Source organism: Astyanax mexicanus, chromosome 5 (assembly GCF_023375975.1).
Source record: "Astyanax mexicanus isolate ESR-SI-001 chromosome 5, AstMex3_surface, whole genome shotgun sequence".
NCBI classification, from domain to species: domain Eukaryota; kingdom Metazoa; phylum Chordata; class Actinopteri; order Characiformes; family Acestrorhamphidae; genus Astyanax; species Astyanax mexicanus.
The window spans coordinates 39,326,347-39,343,285 of record NC_064412.1 but is presented as its reverse complement, the minus strand read 5'-3'; the positions used below and the strand labels follow the sequence as shown (position 1 = coordinate 39,343,285).

The window sequence follows — 16,939 nt, the reverse complement described above, 5'->3', positions numbered from 1 at the left end:
GAAAGATCTCCATTTAAAGGGCTATATACCCCTAACATTTCCCCCTACCTTTCAAGCCTAACAAGAATTGGGATACTATACCGCTAGTTGTGCACACACAAAACAGAGTGGTAAGGCTAAGTGGTAGGACAAAGGGTAAAATGGGATTGGCCCTCTTGACTTGACTGGAGCTCTCCCTATTCATTTCATGTTGTTGTTTGTTGTCTCGGCTGTATTTTGCTCTTCTGCGTGCTAAATACCCAAAGAACCGTCTCTCTGAGTCACAGTCTCGGGTTTAAACTGGGCAGATATCATTATCCAGAGCAGGAGGCCCTCATTCCTGAGCACGAGCCGCCGTTTAGAATGAGCTGAGTCGAAATCAGACTTCTCAAAAACATCTCCTCCAACCAATCATGAGGTTTTGCTAATCACAAGGTACCACACGCGAGTGGCTGCTGTAGGCTCTGGTGTTCTCTGTCATGGGGTAGGGCTTTCCATTGAAAATTCAGTAAACAGTGTGGTGATTCAGGGTGGGCTGTTTGTGCTGGTGCAGATGCTGTACGTTCTCCTACCTTGAGGGCCACTTTGCCCGGAGGCGCCTGGTCGGCAAAACAGCTGAGGAAGAGCTGGGCCAGCTGGAGGGCAAAGTAGGCGAAAAAAGCCAAGTAATGGACGATATCTGGAGAGAAGCCCTGCAACAGAAATAGAGTAGATTTGGAAGAAAGTAGTTAATGAATGGGGAAACGATATAGAGAGAGAGACCCACACACTATGAAAGAAAGAGAGGGAGAAAGAGACAGACAGGCCAGCAGACTCTACTCTATAGTTAAAGTTCGGGACTTCCCATAATGGTGAGGTTTCATTTTTTCAGTGTGCAGCCACAGATTACCCAAAGCGCAGTGTTTACTGTCTATAAACTGATCCAAACAATCAACAATTTTTTTTCTTGTAATTTAACCCCATTTTTTCCTCACTTTATTTCCTTTACCACTAGTAAGACCCCAACACTACAAGAGTAAAGAGACCAGCACTTCATTGCTTCCTCTAACCAAGTGAAGTCAGCCACCACTTTTTTGAGAGAACTAGCTACTTATAGGTAGAGTCAGCATACTCTAAGGAAAGTGCTGCATCTAAATCTCTTATACATCAGCTAAAATATGCCTGTGCCAACCAACATCACACTAGGTGTGATCAGGAGAGATAGCAGCACAAACACAGCATGTGCAGCTGTGCTCTCTCAGACTCCAGCTGCTGATGGCAAGCAGTATGATCCAGTCTTCAAACCAGTGATCATAGTGACAGTGCTGTAGCCCACCGGTCATAATAATGTTCACCCACTGCATTGTCCACTGCGGGTGATAATGCCTTTTATGAAATGTCCCATCCAAGTTACTCAGAACCTCAGTCCACTCACTCACAAGATAACACCTCATAACTTATACAGGCTGCCCCCCTTGGGTAACACAGCGGAATTAACATAAGCACTTATTAGAATTAACAATTTTGGCTCTTTTATGAAAAACATTAGAAAAAAGCACTAGTCAAAGACTTTGTAAATGTGAATTACTAAAAGCTAGGTTTGTTACAGGACAAATTTTGATGAGAAATGATAGTTTGCTTTTAAACTATCCGATCTAGCATTTCCTGTTGATGTCAGCTCAGTAGCAATCCTTAAATATGATTTATAGTTTCCATTTTATACTCTTAAACAATTGCATTCTGTAGAAAGACCCACAAAACTAATATTTGTTGATACTTGTTGTCAAAAGACAATTCCTAATTTAGTGCATCTAATTTAGTTCATCCAGTTCTTTCAGAAGCTTCTGAATGTGAGAACCAGGTGGATCTGATTAAAGCTGCAATGAAACTCTATAGGAGACTGACCAGCAGCAAACTAATTAGGAGTTCAGTTAGTTCAAGATGTTCATTAGCTTTGAAGAAAAGGGTATTGCTTAATGTCTGAAGCAACAGTGCAGAAGTCACCTTCTGTAGAGCTACCATCCTGGAGATCTTAACTCTAACCATTCCTTTATAACCGAATTACTGCAGTTATCTGATTAATCAAGTAGTCATGTAAACAGCATACTCTGATTTCTCAGACTGAACTAAGGTCTAAAAATCTGATTTTATTGTGAAGGATTTGTGAGTCTGGTTCTTATGTCCTTGAGACATGACATGACATGACATGACAAAACAACCATAGTGACCATCCTTCTGCAGAAAGCACAAATGCAATTTGACCTTTGTCCTCTTGTAGTAAACAAACACATAAACACCAGTGAACACACACTGTTAGCCCAGATTTGATATCTAATTAAACTAAGGGTGTGCATATTTTTAAACTGTAAAAGCTGAAACTCTTATTTAACTTACACTCTTTGTTATCAATGGCTTGGTGCTCCAACCACTGAAAAAAACACTGCCCCTTGTGTTCCCTCTTTATTCTGAGACTTTATTGGCTGATTGTAAATCACAAATCTGATTACTGTGGGACTCACGTAAATGCTGATCATGCTTTCCCATTATCTGATTACCCAAGTTCATGTAAACTTCATGTAAAAATTTGATGTTATCTTCAATAACTGGATTAAATAATGATTGAGTTCAGGTGAAACCTGCAGGAATGTAAATGTTAAAGAAGCATGTTTGTGCATGATGATATCTTAGTGTAAGAATCTTCCATTAAAAAAAACTAGAGATTTAAACATCAAACTGGAGATTTAAACAACTTTTCAAATAAAGCTGAAAACAGGTTATTTATAATATAATTTTTTTCTGATTTATTATTGATGTCAGACATCAAACTAGTAAATTATATAAAGGTATACCATTGTAAAATTGGCGGTCTCTGTGTTATATCTGTCACGTCTTGGCCTCGTCTCGTGTCTCTGTGTGCATTCCCCACGTGACCTGTGCTCCCCTGTGTCTCCCGTCTCAGTACTTTTCCACATGTGTTTCTAATTTGTAGCTCCGCCCCTCGTTACCTGTTTCCCCAGGTGTTCATTGTTTCATGTTTAGTATAAATAGTACTTGTTAGTCTACGTTTGCTGTCGGTCTTTGCACCTTCCCCCGTTGTTTGTCTTGCCACGTTCGCTATAGTTATTTCCACGTTCTCTAGTTCTTCGTTTTGTATTTATCTCCGTTTATTCCCTGTATATTTCTAGTTTGTTTTCTTGTTTGGTTATCGGTCACGTTATTTCTAGTCACGTTTAGTTCCTGTTTGTTTCTTTGTTTATGTTGTATATATTTACGTATTTATCCCTTGTATATATTTCCTCGCCCTGTTTTGTTATTATCTGTTTCACGTTTTTTCCCTGTTTGTTTATGCACCTATTTATATCCGTTATTCCCCTGTTTGTTTATTTGTTTCTTTGTTATTTAATAAAGTCTGGTCAGTAGTCCATACAGCAGGCTCTCCAGACTGTGAGGCTGCTCCATGGCAGAGGCCAATGGGTGTGCACTGGCATTAATGGCACCATAAAGCTTATTTTGAACAGTTAAGACAAATCATGGTGAAAACCAGAGTCTTTAAAGGTCTGCTTTATATAAATGAATTACGCATGAAAAGAATAGTAAACACTTAAGAGTCACGCTACGTTCTGGAAATGCATAGATTGCAGTTCTGGGAGCTGAAATTATGCTATTTACCAGCTCCGTATGCCGTTCTTGTGCGATCATAAACATGGCACCGGGTTTACTAAGTTTACCTTCCGGCCGTAAGGCTGCACCACGCTCTGGGTGAAGGTCTGCTCACTGCACCAGAGCAAAGCAAGTGCGAAACAACAAACCCATAGTAAACATCCGCCTGGACCGGGAAGCTCTGTGCCAAGATTCAGGCTATATTCTTCCCCCACCACAAAACAAAACAGTGTCAGCCTCGGTTTGAGTGGTCACAAAATATAGGTCAGTCAAACTGTCTGCCTCCTTTTTTCACTCTTATCCAAGCAGAAAGTCAGCTTTTAGCAACTTACTGGGCAAAAATCTGCTTATCTATTCTACCAATATAACTTTTGACCTAGTTTTTTTGGATTAGAGGGCTGTAGGCCTCAAACTGCAAGCTCAGCTTTCTGAAGCAATCAGGGCTTTATTGAGATATTTTCATTGGAACATAGCTGGCCATTAAGGAAACACACATAATTTAAAAAGAAGTCATTGTGAGAGCGTTAATAACCATCCCATTACTGCAATATATCTAATAGCAAGGCAAACGGCCAGCATGAAACTGCTCGCTACATAGCACTGCAGATTTGATATTGTAGTCATGCCGATTAAGGGTAGCGTAACTGAAGAGGTCCATTAGTTGTGCACAGACTGTCCATATGAATGTATAAACGTTTGTTTGCATATGTTGACTGACAAATCTAACGTATGCTGGCAAATATTCACACCAGCAGTTTAATGTACTCTACTGTAGTCCATATATTCATATGACAAACCATGACAAATTCAGAAGTGGGGCATGACACTAAAGTGGCCTTAAAAATAGCTCCCGCAAAAATGCTCTGACCAGCGTGTGCTTGTGAATGTGTCAGCATTCGTGTGAAAGGGGGCCAACAATCAATGTGTGTGTGTGTGCATTGGAGTGGGAGTGTTTTTGTATAATGTTTATGTTCTTGTTTTTGTACATTTTTGTACAGTTTCCATATGGATCTAAGTATACGTAAGCTTTTCGAATGGTTCACCCCTCATGACATTTAAAAAAAATATATTTTAGGACAAATTTGGTTGCAAGATCTGTCAAAAATGTTAAAAAGAATCCCACTTTATAATAAGTGTCTGTAATAACTGTGTTGTTACACATTAACAATCATGTAATAACAGTGTAATTGCTGCTGGAGTATGGATTGTTACAGATTAATTACCATTGCACAGGTTATGTAATTGAAAGTGTCATCTTGTGTTTAATAACAGGGCACAGTGTGTGTGAATTTTCACATGTAAGTGTGTGTACAATAAGTTGGGTATACATATGTAAATTTCTCCAACAGTATGCAGTAAGGACTGTGATTTTCTTAAATACTAAAAATAATTCAGATTTTATTTTGGTAAGATGGATATAATTTTTTATATTGTATTTTTTATATAATATTTTTTATATATATATTTTATTGTTTTAACTGACCTTGATACACATGTGTAATTACATAACCTGTACAACTAATCAGTCTGTACCAATGCATTATTCACCAGTAGTTACACTGTTGTTACATGGATTGTTAATCTATCTATCTATCTATCTATCTATCTATCTATCTATCTATCTATCTATCTATCTATCTATCTATCTATCTATCTATCTATCTATTTTTCTATCAGGTTTATGAGTGTATCTCTGTCAGTGTGAAAGTGTGTGTGTGTGTGTGTGTGTATGTGTGTGTTGCAGGTTTTAGAGGAGCAGTGTGAAATGGGTGCCCCAGATTAGGGGCCTGTGGTCAGTGTTACTTCTCTCACCTGTTCGACGGCCAGCTGAATTTTGGCCCTGAGGGGCACTAGAGAGCAGATCACGCCCAGCAGCCAGTACAGGAACAGCACCACGGACGAGCGGCAGCCCCGCACCCGCTCCCACTGGATGATACACACTGCCAACACCTGGCAAACACACAACTCTCGGTCAGTGACACAGCCCACACACTCATATCACACACTCATATCTGTAGTAGAGCTTAGATCGGGCCCAAAAAATCCGACCCGGCCCGAGCCTGTGCACGTTCTGCCTGAGCCCGAGCCTATTTTAAACCCAACATTTTTTTTTGTAAGTAGAGCGTTAAAACTGAGGCTTTTTAAAAAAAATTCAGGCTGTTAGAATGAGCGAAATCTGCTCAGAATGATATTAATTAACATTGCAACACTGAAGAAACATAGCTACACACAAAAAAACTGTTTGATTTGTTACTTTGCTATATTGTGATTATTACGCCATAAATTTATATAAAATATATATATATATATATATATATATCATTGAAAAACAGACACCTACATCACAAACTATTTTCTTAAGCCCGACCGTTGGGTCGAGCCTCGGGTTGGGTCGGGTTTGGGCAGAGAATCTAAGCTCTAATGTGAAGCTCTTGTGCTGCTACAGTGACTTTAAAAACTCCCTTAATCTTACAAAACTAATTAAAATGACCATATTTTTCTCATTTATAAAACATAAAACACACTATTGAAGGATCCATAATTAATAATTTGCTATAAAGATAATAACCTAATGTCTGTATGGGATTTTGCACAAAAACATAATTTTTTTCTACTTGATATTTTACTAAATTTTCTCATTGTCATGCATATTGTATCGCCAAGTTCTTAACAACATACAGAACTAACCTCTTCCCGTACATAATGTACAGTCTAAGTCCATTTTGAAGTAAATGAACTGCTTAGTTTAGTTGCTTGTTAAACATTCTGCTGTGAAACAAGGAATAAAATATGATTAGTAAAGGGAATGCCTCTCTTTCAGAGTCTTAATCCTTTTTTTTGTTTAAAAGTGTGTATAAGCCTTGGTTGTGCATGGTGCTACCTTCAGTTTGAGCAGGGGTCAAGTCCTCGTGCAAATAAACTGCAGCCTGTATTTTTGCTTGGCCAGTCATGCATGGGTTTATACTGGGATTTCCCCGTCTACCACAGCAGCTGCTTGGTGAAAAACCTCCATAATAAAACACATGTACGACGTGGGCTTTCGTTGATTTGGTACTTCACTTAATTGCATTTTCTTTTCTTTGTACAAAAAGCCCTAAACATTCTCCATCTCAACAAACCAGACACACCAGCTGTTTGCTCGCCCCTTGTCCAGTAGCGCGCTGACCGTGCTGTTTTTTTAGAATATCTGTCCACATTCTAATTTTGCCATCATTTGTCATTGCATCTCCCGGGCAGCGGAAAACACAGTCAGATTACGTAATGCACAGCCTCCTGGGCAGTTAAAGATCAGAGCTGTTCCTGCCGATGCCTCCTCAGAAACCACCCCGAAACCTCCTGACCTAACCTCAAAGTAATGAAATAAGATGTTTCGGGAATCCTCTAATTGCTTGATCTTCGTAGCTACATGGATACAAAATATACAGCATTCAAATATACACTAATGCCTGCTTGCGTTTTCACTCTGAAGCTGCTGTGTGAAGGGAAGTAAGGGTTTGTCTTCTGGAGAGTGGGAGGAAGCCAAAGCATCAGTTACGCCTCAGACTAAGACGTCTACCTAGTAATCATACTGAGTGAATCTGCATTACTTGGGTCTGAAATATATAACTAGTGATGGACCAACAGACCACAGACAAAAATGCTTTAAACAAATGTAATTTAATGACAGACAGTCGTTTCAAACACTGAATATGTTTTTTATGAGAAAATATCTTTTTGGAATTATACAAAACCATTGTGTGACAAAAACACAACAAAATTTGGCCAAACCAACTTATAATGTCATCATTTTCAACCAGTTTAAACCAGTTAAATTACTATTGCCAGGTAAAGTAACTCATAAATATTAGGCTCTCCAAACATAATGTCTTTGTCAAATTAGTTTTTTCAAAACCTTTCTTCCTAAGGCACAGTTTAGTATAAATTATGAGTAACCAGATAGTTTGAGGTAGCTCTGGGGGGAGAGACTACATACAGACGGTGAGTAATGGGGGAAAACACACCCAGTAGGCAAATAAATGGTACCACAAGTCAATAGAAACAGTGTGAACTTGACTAATTAAGCAGCCAAAAGACCACTCTAAAGACCCAAGCCATGAGTGGCCAATTCAATTGGCTGTGGGTGTTGCATGTGTGAATTTGAACATCAATTCCATTATGTATACAAAAATAATAAAATAATGCCTAAAGCTCATTTATTTAGGTTGGAAAAAAACACTATGCATTACTTTTTGATGCTAAATATAATTGATCTGTGTCATACCAGCATATTTTCTTCATGCAAACCTGTCTGCAGCCTGGTTGCCATGACCCGGCAACCAGTTTTGGGTTTGTTTTGCCTGTAGGTTTTGAGCTTGGAAATCAGTCACAGGAGGCTGAACCCAGTTCACCATGGAAGAGCAGCTGTTGCTCATAGATTCCCTCCCAGTGGCTGAACTGCGAGGCAGATAAACACTTTTTTTTCGGTTTCGGTCGAACCGTGTGGTTGTTGTTGCTTTCGGCTCGACCGACCTCTTGATTACATAAGCCCATATATTACGCAAGGAAAAACCATAGGTGGTAAAGAAGGGTGGGAAGGGCACAAAAGAGGTATTTTCAGTGTTTTTAAGAGCAATATTTATGCGCACGGTTAATAAATTACCTGACTGGCAAGCAAGGTCTTCTGACCTATATCCTTGAGCGCAGTTTTGCCATGGCTACCACTTATTTTACACTGTAAAATTTAATTAGTTGTGAACCAATTGCATTCAAAAAATAGTAGAGTAAAGTAAAATAGATATAATTTTTAATGTGGCTTACTTACACTTGAGTTTAATTACCATTTTTAACTGTTTTTCTTAAAAAAAAAACTAAATATTTTTAAAAGAAAGGTAATTTAAGTTGGCATCACTCAAGTTCACAAATTCAAGTTAGATTTGCTAGTTGCTTTTATGTAATATGTTAAGTTAGAACCAGCTTACCTCTTTTGTAACTTTTTGGAACTGATACATTATTACCAGATACCACTGTTTCCAACTGCATAATTCTACATTACATTAGTGTCCATAACATTAGTGTCCACTGTAGCATTTATCCAATATAATGTTGGATATAACTCTCAGCAGCAGATAACAGGTTAATTTGTTTAACACTGAGGCCAAGCAGCCAAGCTTTACATAAGATGAGTGAACAATTTAACTTATCAAGATTTCTCAATCCAAACACAAAGCACACCTAAAAGGCATTTAACTAAAAGAAATCAATCCACGAAATGAGGCATCATAAAATGATCCATGTCTTTGCTTAGTTTCCACTCTACCTCACTCTGCCTCACTCTACTTCTCTCTACTTAACTCTGCCTCAATCTACAGCACTCTACCTCACTCTGCCTCACTCTTTTTCTCTCTACTTCATTCTGCCTCAATCTACAGCACTCTACCTCAATCTACCTCACTCTGCCTCCAGCCTTGGTTTACAACGTGAGCACAGTCTGCAGCGTGAAGAGCTCCCTCTGTTGCTGAATGCAAGTAATGCAGTTTGAGTTTGCTGATTATCACAATACTGTCTCAGCTCTTTTGTTTTTTTGTTGGTAAAACTCATATTGTTCTATGAAAGTCATGACAGCTTTTACATTTTACAGTTTAGCATTGGTAGAACTGAGATTAGGATCTGGGAGGGTATTTGGGGACAAAAGCAGTCTGTTTAACTCTTTCAGTGTTTTTCCTAAAACCCAGGACACTGTTTACTCAGGTGTCTGGGGAGACCGCAGATAGGGCCAGAGTCTGGCCTGAAAGTTGTCTCTGCAAGACGTAAATGAGCAGGGAAGACTTGTGGCATTGTGTGGGACTCTGTGGGCTGTTGTGCCCTCACACCACTCACCTCCACACCCGCAGGCTCATAGGTCTAAATGCCACCTGTGACCAGATAAATATAATTTCTGCTGGGTCAGCGTAAGGTTATTAATGTTAGAAAAACAATAAAGTGCATAAACACACATTAAGTTTGTCTAGCCACTGTAGGGAAATACTGCCAAGAGAAAGCAGATAAACATAAACGGGCATCATGCCTAATGTCAGGTGTAGGCCCCAGTTTTGAGCTGTGGAGCTGTGCAACTTTTATCTGGAATGATGAAGCTTTATATTCAGTACATTTTGTTTAGCATGAGTTGGGGGTTGGTAATGAGTATGACTAACTAACACACTTCACTAAATGCATTTTAATCCTCATAGCAACGCTTCAAAATCTATTAGGAATAATGAATAAACAGGTGTTTAACTACGTTTGTGCATACATTGTATTAATATGTGTGAAAAGAGTTAGATCAGGACACTATAAATGACAACTTCTGTGTCAAATATCATACTTTTATTCTATTAAGCTTCAAAAAATCTTAGTGTACATTGATAATTTAAGTTTATATTTTTTATATTTATATTTATCTTTATCAAAATAATATTTTATTTGTTTTGTGTAATTGGGCAACATCACTCTAAGCTGTACTGTGTATGACTATCTATATGATGAGTTAATTCTGACCTTCACTTTGTATTGTTGACCAAACTTAGATGCAGAAGTAGAAAATGTGAGAACTAAGTCAACTTTACTTAATAAATGAAGTTATCAGTTGGTTATAATTTTAATCTGGCCTGTTTTATCTGGAAACAATAATATACAGTGTTAATGACAAAAATCACATTTTCATAAATTAATTTTATTTTTAAAGAAGCGTCAAATAGCTTTAGTTAATTGGCTGAAAATTTCTTTCTATTTTCAAACACTTTTAGTCTAGTTACACTGATTTATGTATATAGAAACTCCATACACTCATATTATCACCACACTTCATAATGTGCTATATTGGGCATGGTCAAGAACAGCTACAGACCTATGCAAATGTTTGAGAACCTCTGGTCAAATGGTACATATTGTATGACAGATAATCTACACAGAATCATTAATGGTCACATTAAAAAGCCCAAATTAGTGTTGATTTTCTTTTTTTTTTTTTTTGTTTTGTTGTTTGGGTGTTTAAAATAGATTTACAATAGAAATAAATAATAAATAGAGATTGTACTGTAAAATGTAAAGAAAAACACCATATTCAGTTTGATAACTGATTAAATCTTTTAGACAAATCAACAAAATCTGTCTTTCTATCACAGAAACTTATGCATAAGACATATAGGTGGTATCTTGTACTGTAATCAGAAACTGATGAATTGATTATTAAGGCATGTGAACTGCAAAAAGTGGATGTTTCTAATAAAGTAGACTTTAAATGCTTATTGTTACCCTCTTAAAGTGTATAGAATGGTGGAGTGAATTAAGGGTGAAGATCAAAAAGTGGAGTTTAGCTATACAAGGTTTATTTTTGTGTGTGGCTATGAAACCACAAAACCAAAATAGACATTCTCAGTATTACAAAAATGGATAATTTATATGGATATTTATTTCCAATAAGAAAGCACAAAAACGGTTCAAATCACCCTTGATTCACCCTATTTTTAGAGTATCATTACAGTGCTGTAATAATTTGTACATTACCACAGTGAGGCTGCGCACGATCGGGCTCAGGAGGAAGACGAGGTGGCGATGGATCTCTTGGTTCCGCTCCAACAGGATGTAGAAGAATTCCACAAAACCAAAGGATGCCAAGAAGAACCCCAGCAACTGTGGGAGGACAGACAAGAACGGAACTCAGACCAGGGTGTGAATTTTTCTGAGTCAGGCTTCCGGAAGCGTTTTCAGTCCCTGACTGACCGCAGATGTAGATCTGCATTAAGATAAGTTAGGATGTTCTCTGTGGGAGAGGGGCAATGTCCCTTAACCCTTCAGGAGAGGTCCTATAAACCCTAACAGTGACTCTTTTAAATCAGTTTTAGAACTTTAAAACTGTCTTGCCAAACAAAAGTACATTTTAAACATGACTATAAATATGCCAAACATGTTTTTTTTTCTGGAATTATATATTAGAACTTATTATAGAGCTATAGAATGTCCTTTTTATGATTATACAGTAGCATCATAACACGTAAAGGGCCATAAAAAGAGCCATTGAACTTTCTTATTATGTTGTCACAATGGCATCACAAACAGAGCTTTAGAATATTTTCATTATGATGTCACAATGGCATTAAGTACAAAGAGTCATTGTACTTTGTTATGAAGTAACAATGGCATTATGACTAGAGAGTCATTTAATTTTCATATTATGATGTAACAATGGCATTACGATTAGAGAGCCATAGAACTTTCTTCTTATGATGTAACAATGGCGTCCAGTTCCTTCTAACAACAGCAAACAATCACATTCTAGAAACGCACTGAGAATTTTAGAATCGCAACCAAGAAACCACTGACTCACAACTGTGTACACACAGAGCAAAAGGATTTGATGGTAGCGAAGCGAAAATCAGTGTGTCACTTCTCAGTGAACTCAAACAAGCACCAGTATGCTACCCTCACCCACAGGGTCTTGCGGTGCTGGGCTCACGTCCCAAATCTCAGCCTTCACACACCTTCTAAAGCCTTACACTTCTCTCTGAGCTGAGCTGCTGGAGGGTTCAGTACACTTGTGTAACATTATGGGCTCTATCTTAAACAAGGCACATCGTGATGTTCACTGCTATCTTTTTTTACGCATTCTCCCTGCGCCATTCAAATTGCAAAAATGCATACAAATATATTCATGCCAATGTGCATGGTGGTCTGGAAGTAAGTTTCATGTACATTTCTGGTGTATTGCTATCTTGGCAATGGAAAACACAGGTGCGCCACTGACTGATTAGAATTTAGTTATAATGAGAATTCAGAATACAAGATAAAATATAATTGCTGCTTCCATTTCAGTGTGAAAGAGTAGGTCAGTTTCCTCTGTTGAGATGCCCAAAAGCACTGCGCCGTTAAAATAGCAATGCATATACCAAAATCAGAACGCACCTGGCTCTTAAAGGGAATGGCAAGTGACACGCAAAGGCTTATTTTGATGCCAACTGTCACGCCCTAAATCAAGCTGTACAGTTCGCGGTTGACAGCTTTACTATAGACTGCAAAAATAGGGATTTTTGTCTTTTAGTAGGATAATTTAATGGATCCAAGAGCACCCCTGTTTCTGGAGTACTCATACTCTGTTAGGTTGTATGTGCTTGAAGAAATCTGACATACATTTTTCATACAGTGGGCCTTTAACAACACTTTTCCCCCATAGAAATCTGTTCAAAAGTGATCATACACATAAGAACTTCAATCATCTTTAGACACTGGTCAGAAAATGATTGCACATTTGTTACCAGCTTTTCAGCTAAAGATCTGACATCCCACAATTTAGTCAAAAGCCTATGGATGCAGCTCAGTTAGCCAGACATATTTTCATTGCAATTTAATCATACGTTTCTGGACTTTAATCAGTAGCACATTCTCATATACAGTACATTTCTTTAAGTAATGCCACGGAAGAACCATTTTACAGTTCATACCGGATGATTCTGTTTGCAGCAGCTCTTACTCTGGAGAAGTAGCGGCATTAGAGTGTGTTTGTTGGAGAATGCTGGATCAGTGTGTATTGGACCTTATGCTACATTTACCTACAATGATCATTCTCCCTGGATAAGAACATTTGCTAAGCATGTGAACACAAATATGAAGGTTTGATGATGTTGTTCCTGGCTCACCAGCTTGGCACTGCAGAGTAGTGAGAGGGGCAGTCGGCCACGGCCGTGGCAGTACAGATGCAGGCAGTAGAACGGTGAGCAGATCCACAGGTAGATGCAGGGAGCCCACACCAACACTGTGTGCTGGAAGCAGTCACTCAGCTCAGGGGTGTGTGTGTACCACGTCTGATTCCAGTCCTGGAAGATAAGGAGAAAGGGCCGGTTTGGGACTAGTCAAGTAGAAAGCTTCTGTCTATCATCACAGTTCATCATCAAAGAGCTGCTTTTATGGTTTCCATTACTTTTTTTTTTGGCAATTGCACTGTTTTCTTCTAAACTCCTAATTACTTTTTAAGCATGTTTTCTGTATATATAAAACCTGCTTAAAGAATAAGTACAGGTGGAATAAGTATGTCTGTCTGAAGTTAGATGCTGATTTTGCAGGTTGCGTCATGCGTTCTAACCTATTGTTTTCTCAAATTATAAGACAAAGAAAACCACACTGTCCAGTTTTGAGCTCATTTCATCCATGAGGACAAGATAAGTGTTTTTTTTCTTCTTTTTGTGTACTTTTTTTTTGCAGGCTTTATTTATGCTTACATTTCTTCAGTAATGATGGTACCTAAATAATACAATTTATAATATTAAAGAAAATACCTGATTTCTCCTAAAATTGGAAAATAGAAGGGCTTAATTATCAGGCTTAGGCTTAATACATCTAGCTAAGCCTAGTTATAGACCATATATTCCATAAAACAAATCTCCATTTAAAATGCTGTGTATTCCAAGACCAGGCTTAATGTCTATCTGAGAAACTGCCCAATATTCATTGTACCAAACTGGTAACTTTTTATGGTACTGGCTTAATTCAGTAAAGGCAGTGAAGCTGATTGAAGGAACCAAATAACAGACCACTTAAAATGATGAGAAATGATGAGAATTGAAGCTGAACTGCTTACATTTTTGCAGCAGGTGTGGCATAAGGTTATCCAAAAGCAGTGTGTAAGACTGGTGGAGGGGAACATGCCAATATGCATGAATACTGTCATTAAAAACCAGGTTTGCATTATTTGAGGTCTGAAAGCTCTGTATAATTTCTCATTTTCTGTAAATAAATGCTCTAAATGACAATATTTTCATTTGGTATTTGGGAGAAATGTTCTCTGTAGTTTACAGAATAAAAGAACAATGTTCATTTTACTCAAACATATACCTATAAATAGCAAAATCAGAGAAACTCTTTCAGAAACTGATTCAGAGGTGGTCTCTTACTTTTTTCCAGAGCTGTATATATGTAGTAAATTGAAGACATCAATTATCTAAGTGGTAGATTGAACTAAGCTGAATTATAGCACCAATGTCTAATTTAATATTAAGGATATTTTGAAAAATGCAACATCATACACATGATATGTAAATATGACATAATGCTTACCCATGTTGACTAAATATGCACAGCCACTTTTGTGGACCTTGCAGCAACATGTTCACTACATTTGCTTATATAATTGGATAACCAAAAGAATGCTTTTAGGAACTGATAGATTCAACACAGCAAGTGTTTCAAGTGTAGGGGATATGAAAGGAAATATATAGCTTTCAAATACATAAATATATGGAATTCTTGTATATCCAACATAAATTGTGTATACTATAGTAGGTTGCTGACTGACATATATATGGCATACAACATGTATTAACTTCTGTGAAACATACTTATACTTATATTTATATAAGTATATACATATAATATATGCATAATATATGTACATATATTTACACATATAACTTACATTTGTGTACATTCGTGTATTCTGATCAAGATTTACCTAAACCTTCACCACATGCAGTATATATATATTATTCATATACTCTATTAACATGTGTACAAAGTACATGTTCATTTGGCCTATTTTGAAATGTATGGCATATATTTATAGCTAAATGTAATATTATATAATGTTAATTAATGAAAGGGTTAATCTGCAATTTTGTTTCTGCAATTTCCGCAATAAAAGCTCAAAAAATATATACACCTCTACAACTGCTTATAACAATTATTTAGCAACAAAACAGAGCTAGGGCTACACAATATATAGTTCCAACCCCATTATTAAAAAAGTGTACATCTCCAAAAAACACATTGCACTTTCCATGGAGAAAATCTATAAGTAATACATTGTATATATCTCTAATAGTGTTTAATCTATTCCAGTATTGGATAGGCAAAACAAGTCATTATTAATATCTTGATATGTTGGATCACTGACTGGGCAAATGTGGGGAAAATCTAAGTAGATTTCTTATACTTAAAAAAAAACCATACAATTTAAAAAATATACATGGGCAATGTCAGCTTTTTTTCTAATATTGTGTAGCCCTAAACTGAGCAAGTGTTTGAGGTTATAAATAAGCACAGAAACATTGCACAAACTTTATAACGAGCTTCTAGAATGGTCAGCACAGATAAACATATTTTATAAATAATTAATTATAAAAGCATGTATAATATAATTTATAATACTTTATAATGACTGTCAAAATAACACTGTATAATAACACAATAACACAAAGACAGGTCCACTCAATCACTCAATCACTTTAAATTATTACTTAATCAAAAAATGTTGAAATAAAGTTTAAAATAAATATACAAACATGGCATTCATGCCAACTGTTTAGGGCAGATATGGATGTTTCTCCCATTTCTCCCAGTCACTCACCCAGAGAGGGTCTAGGCCATTGAGGCTGCAGAAAGTATCCATTCACTCTGCTGGTGCTGAAGCTGTCACGCTTCCTGGCTTTCTCTGGCTTTTGGCGGCACTATTCTATTACTGGGCACAGGATGCTGGAGTGCTGGGCGGCGTGGGTTCGAGTCTCGCTGTGTGAATGAGCGTCCTGTCAGGCCGGTGCGCCTCACCCCGTCCCGAGCACCTTGTCTCTGAGAGCTCCTTGTTTCTGAGGCTGTCTGGAAGACGCTCCGCTTTATGACTGCCAGTTACTTTGCCAGCCACTTAGGTGGGTGGTTATATTCCCACTCTCTCTCTCTCTCTAAACCCTCTTTTCCTTTTCTCCCTCCTCCCCTTCTCTCACTCTCACCATTCACCCATTCCCTCTATCTCTCCCTCCTTCATTCTCTCTTTCCCGCCCATCAACTTTCTTTTCCCCTTCCCTTTTACTCTCCCACCTCTCTCTCTCTCTTTCTCACACACACTCAAAACATGTATCAAAATATGTACACTAAAAATAACTCATGCATTAAACTTACCTGTTTGAAAAGCATACATGATTAATATAATAATATACTGAATATCAACTGACAGATAAAGTCAAAATCTCAAAAATTTGGAAATATAAAGGACTGTGTATTAGACTGGTAATATGATACGTATCACAATAAAATGGTTACAATTCTAAATTTTGAAATATATTGTGGTATAGTAAGCAAGGCAATCTATTGCATTCACTTTTTATTCAAATTTACAAAAACAATGTCCACTCTTATTCATAAAATCTAAGTAAAAGAAAATTTCCATTTTCTAGGTAATCAGTACACCACTGCTATCTAGAGATTGAGGTTCCACTGTCTGAGTTTTTTACATGTAAACTTAGAATTTAAAACAATTTAGTGTTTTTTGGGGAATCAATACTGTCTCTAATAACACAAAATATAGCCATTCTTTGACATATGCATA

The 16,939-nt window shown here is 37.3% G+C and overlaps 1 protein-coding gene across 1 annotated transcript in view; it reads right to left on the bottom strand.

Moving 5' to 3' along the window:
- Positions 1-16,228, bottom strand: part of abcc6a (ATP-binding cassette, sub-family C (CFTR/MRP), member 6a) — a 43,500-nt gene extending 27,272 nt beyond the window's left edge. Inside the window, exons 1-5 of the mRNA XM_007248830.4 lie at positions 15,968-16,228; positions 13,266-13,442; positions 11,140-11,265; positions 5,431-5,568; positions 552-671 (exon numbers count right to left, since the gene is read on the bottom strand). Of these exons, the coding sequence (XP_007248892.3) occupies positions 552-671; positions 5,431-5,568; positions 11,140-11,265; positions 13,266-13,442; positions 15,968-16,009 (603 nt within the window). The 5' untranslated portion in view covers positions 16,010-16,228. The remainder of the gene's footprint in view (positions 1-551; positions 672-5,430; positions 5,569-11,139; positions 11,266-13,265; positions 13,443-15,967) is intronic.
- Between the last annotated feature and the right edge of the window lie 711 nt (positions 16,229-16,939).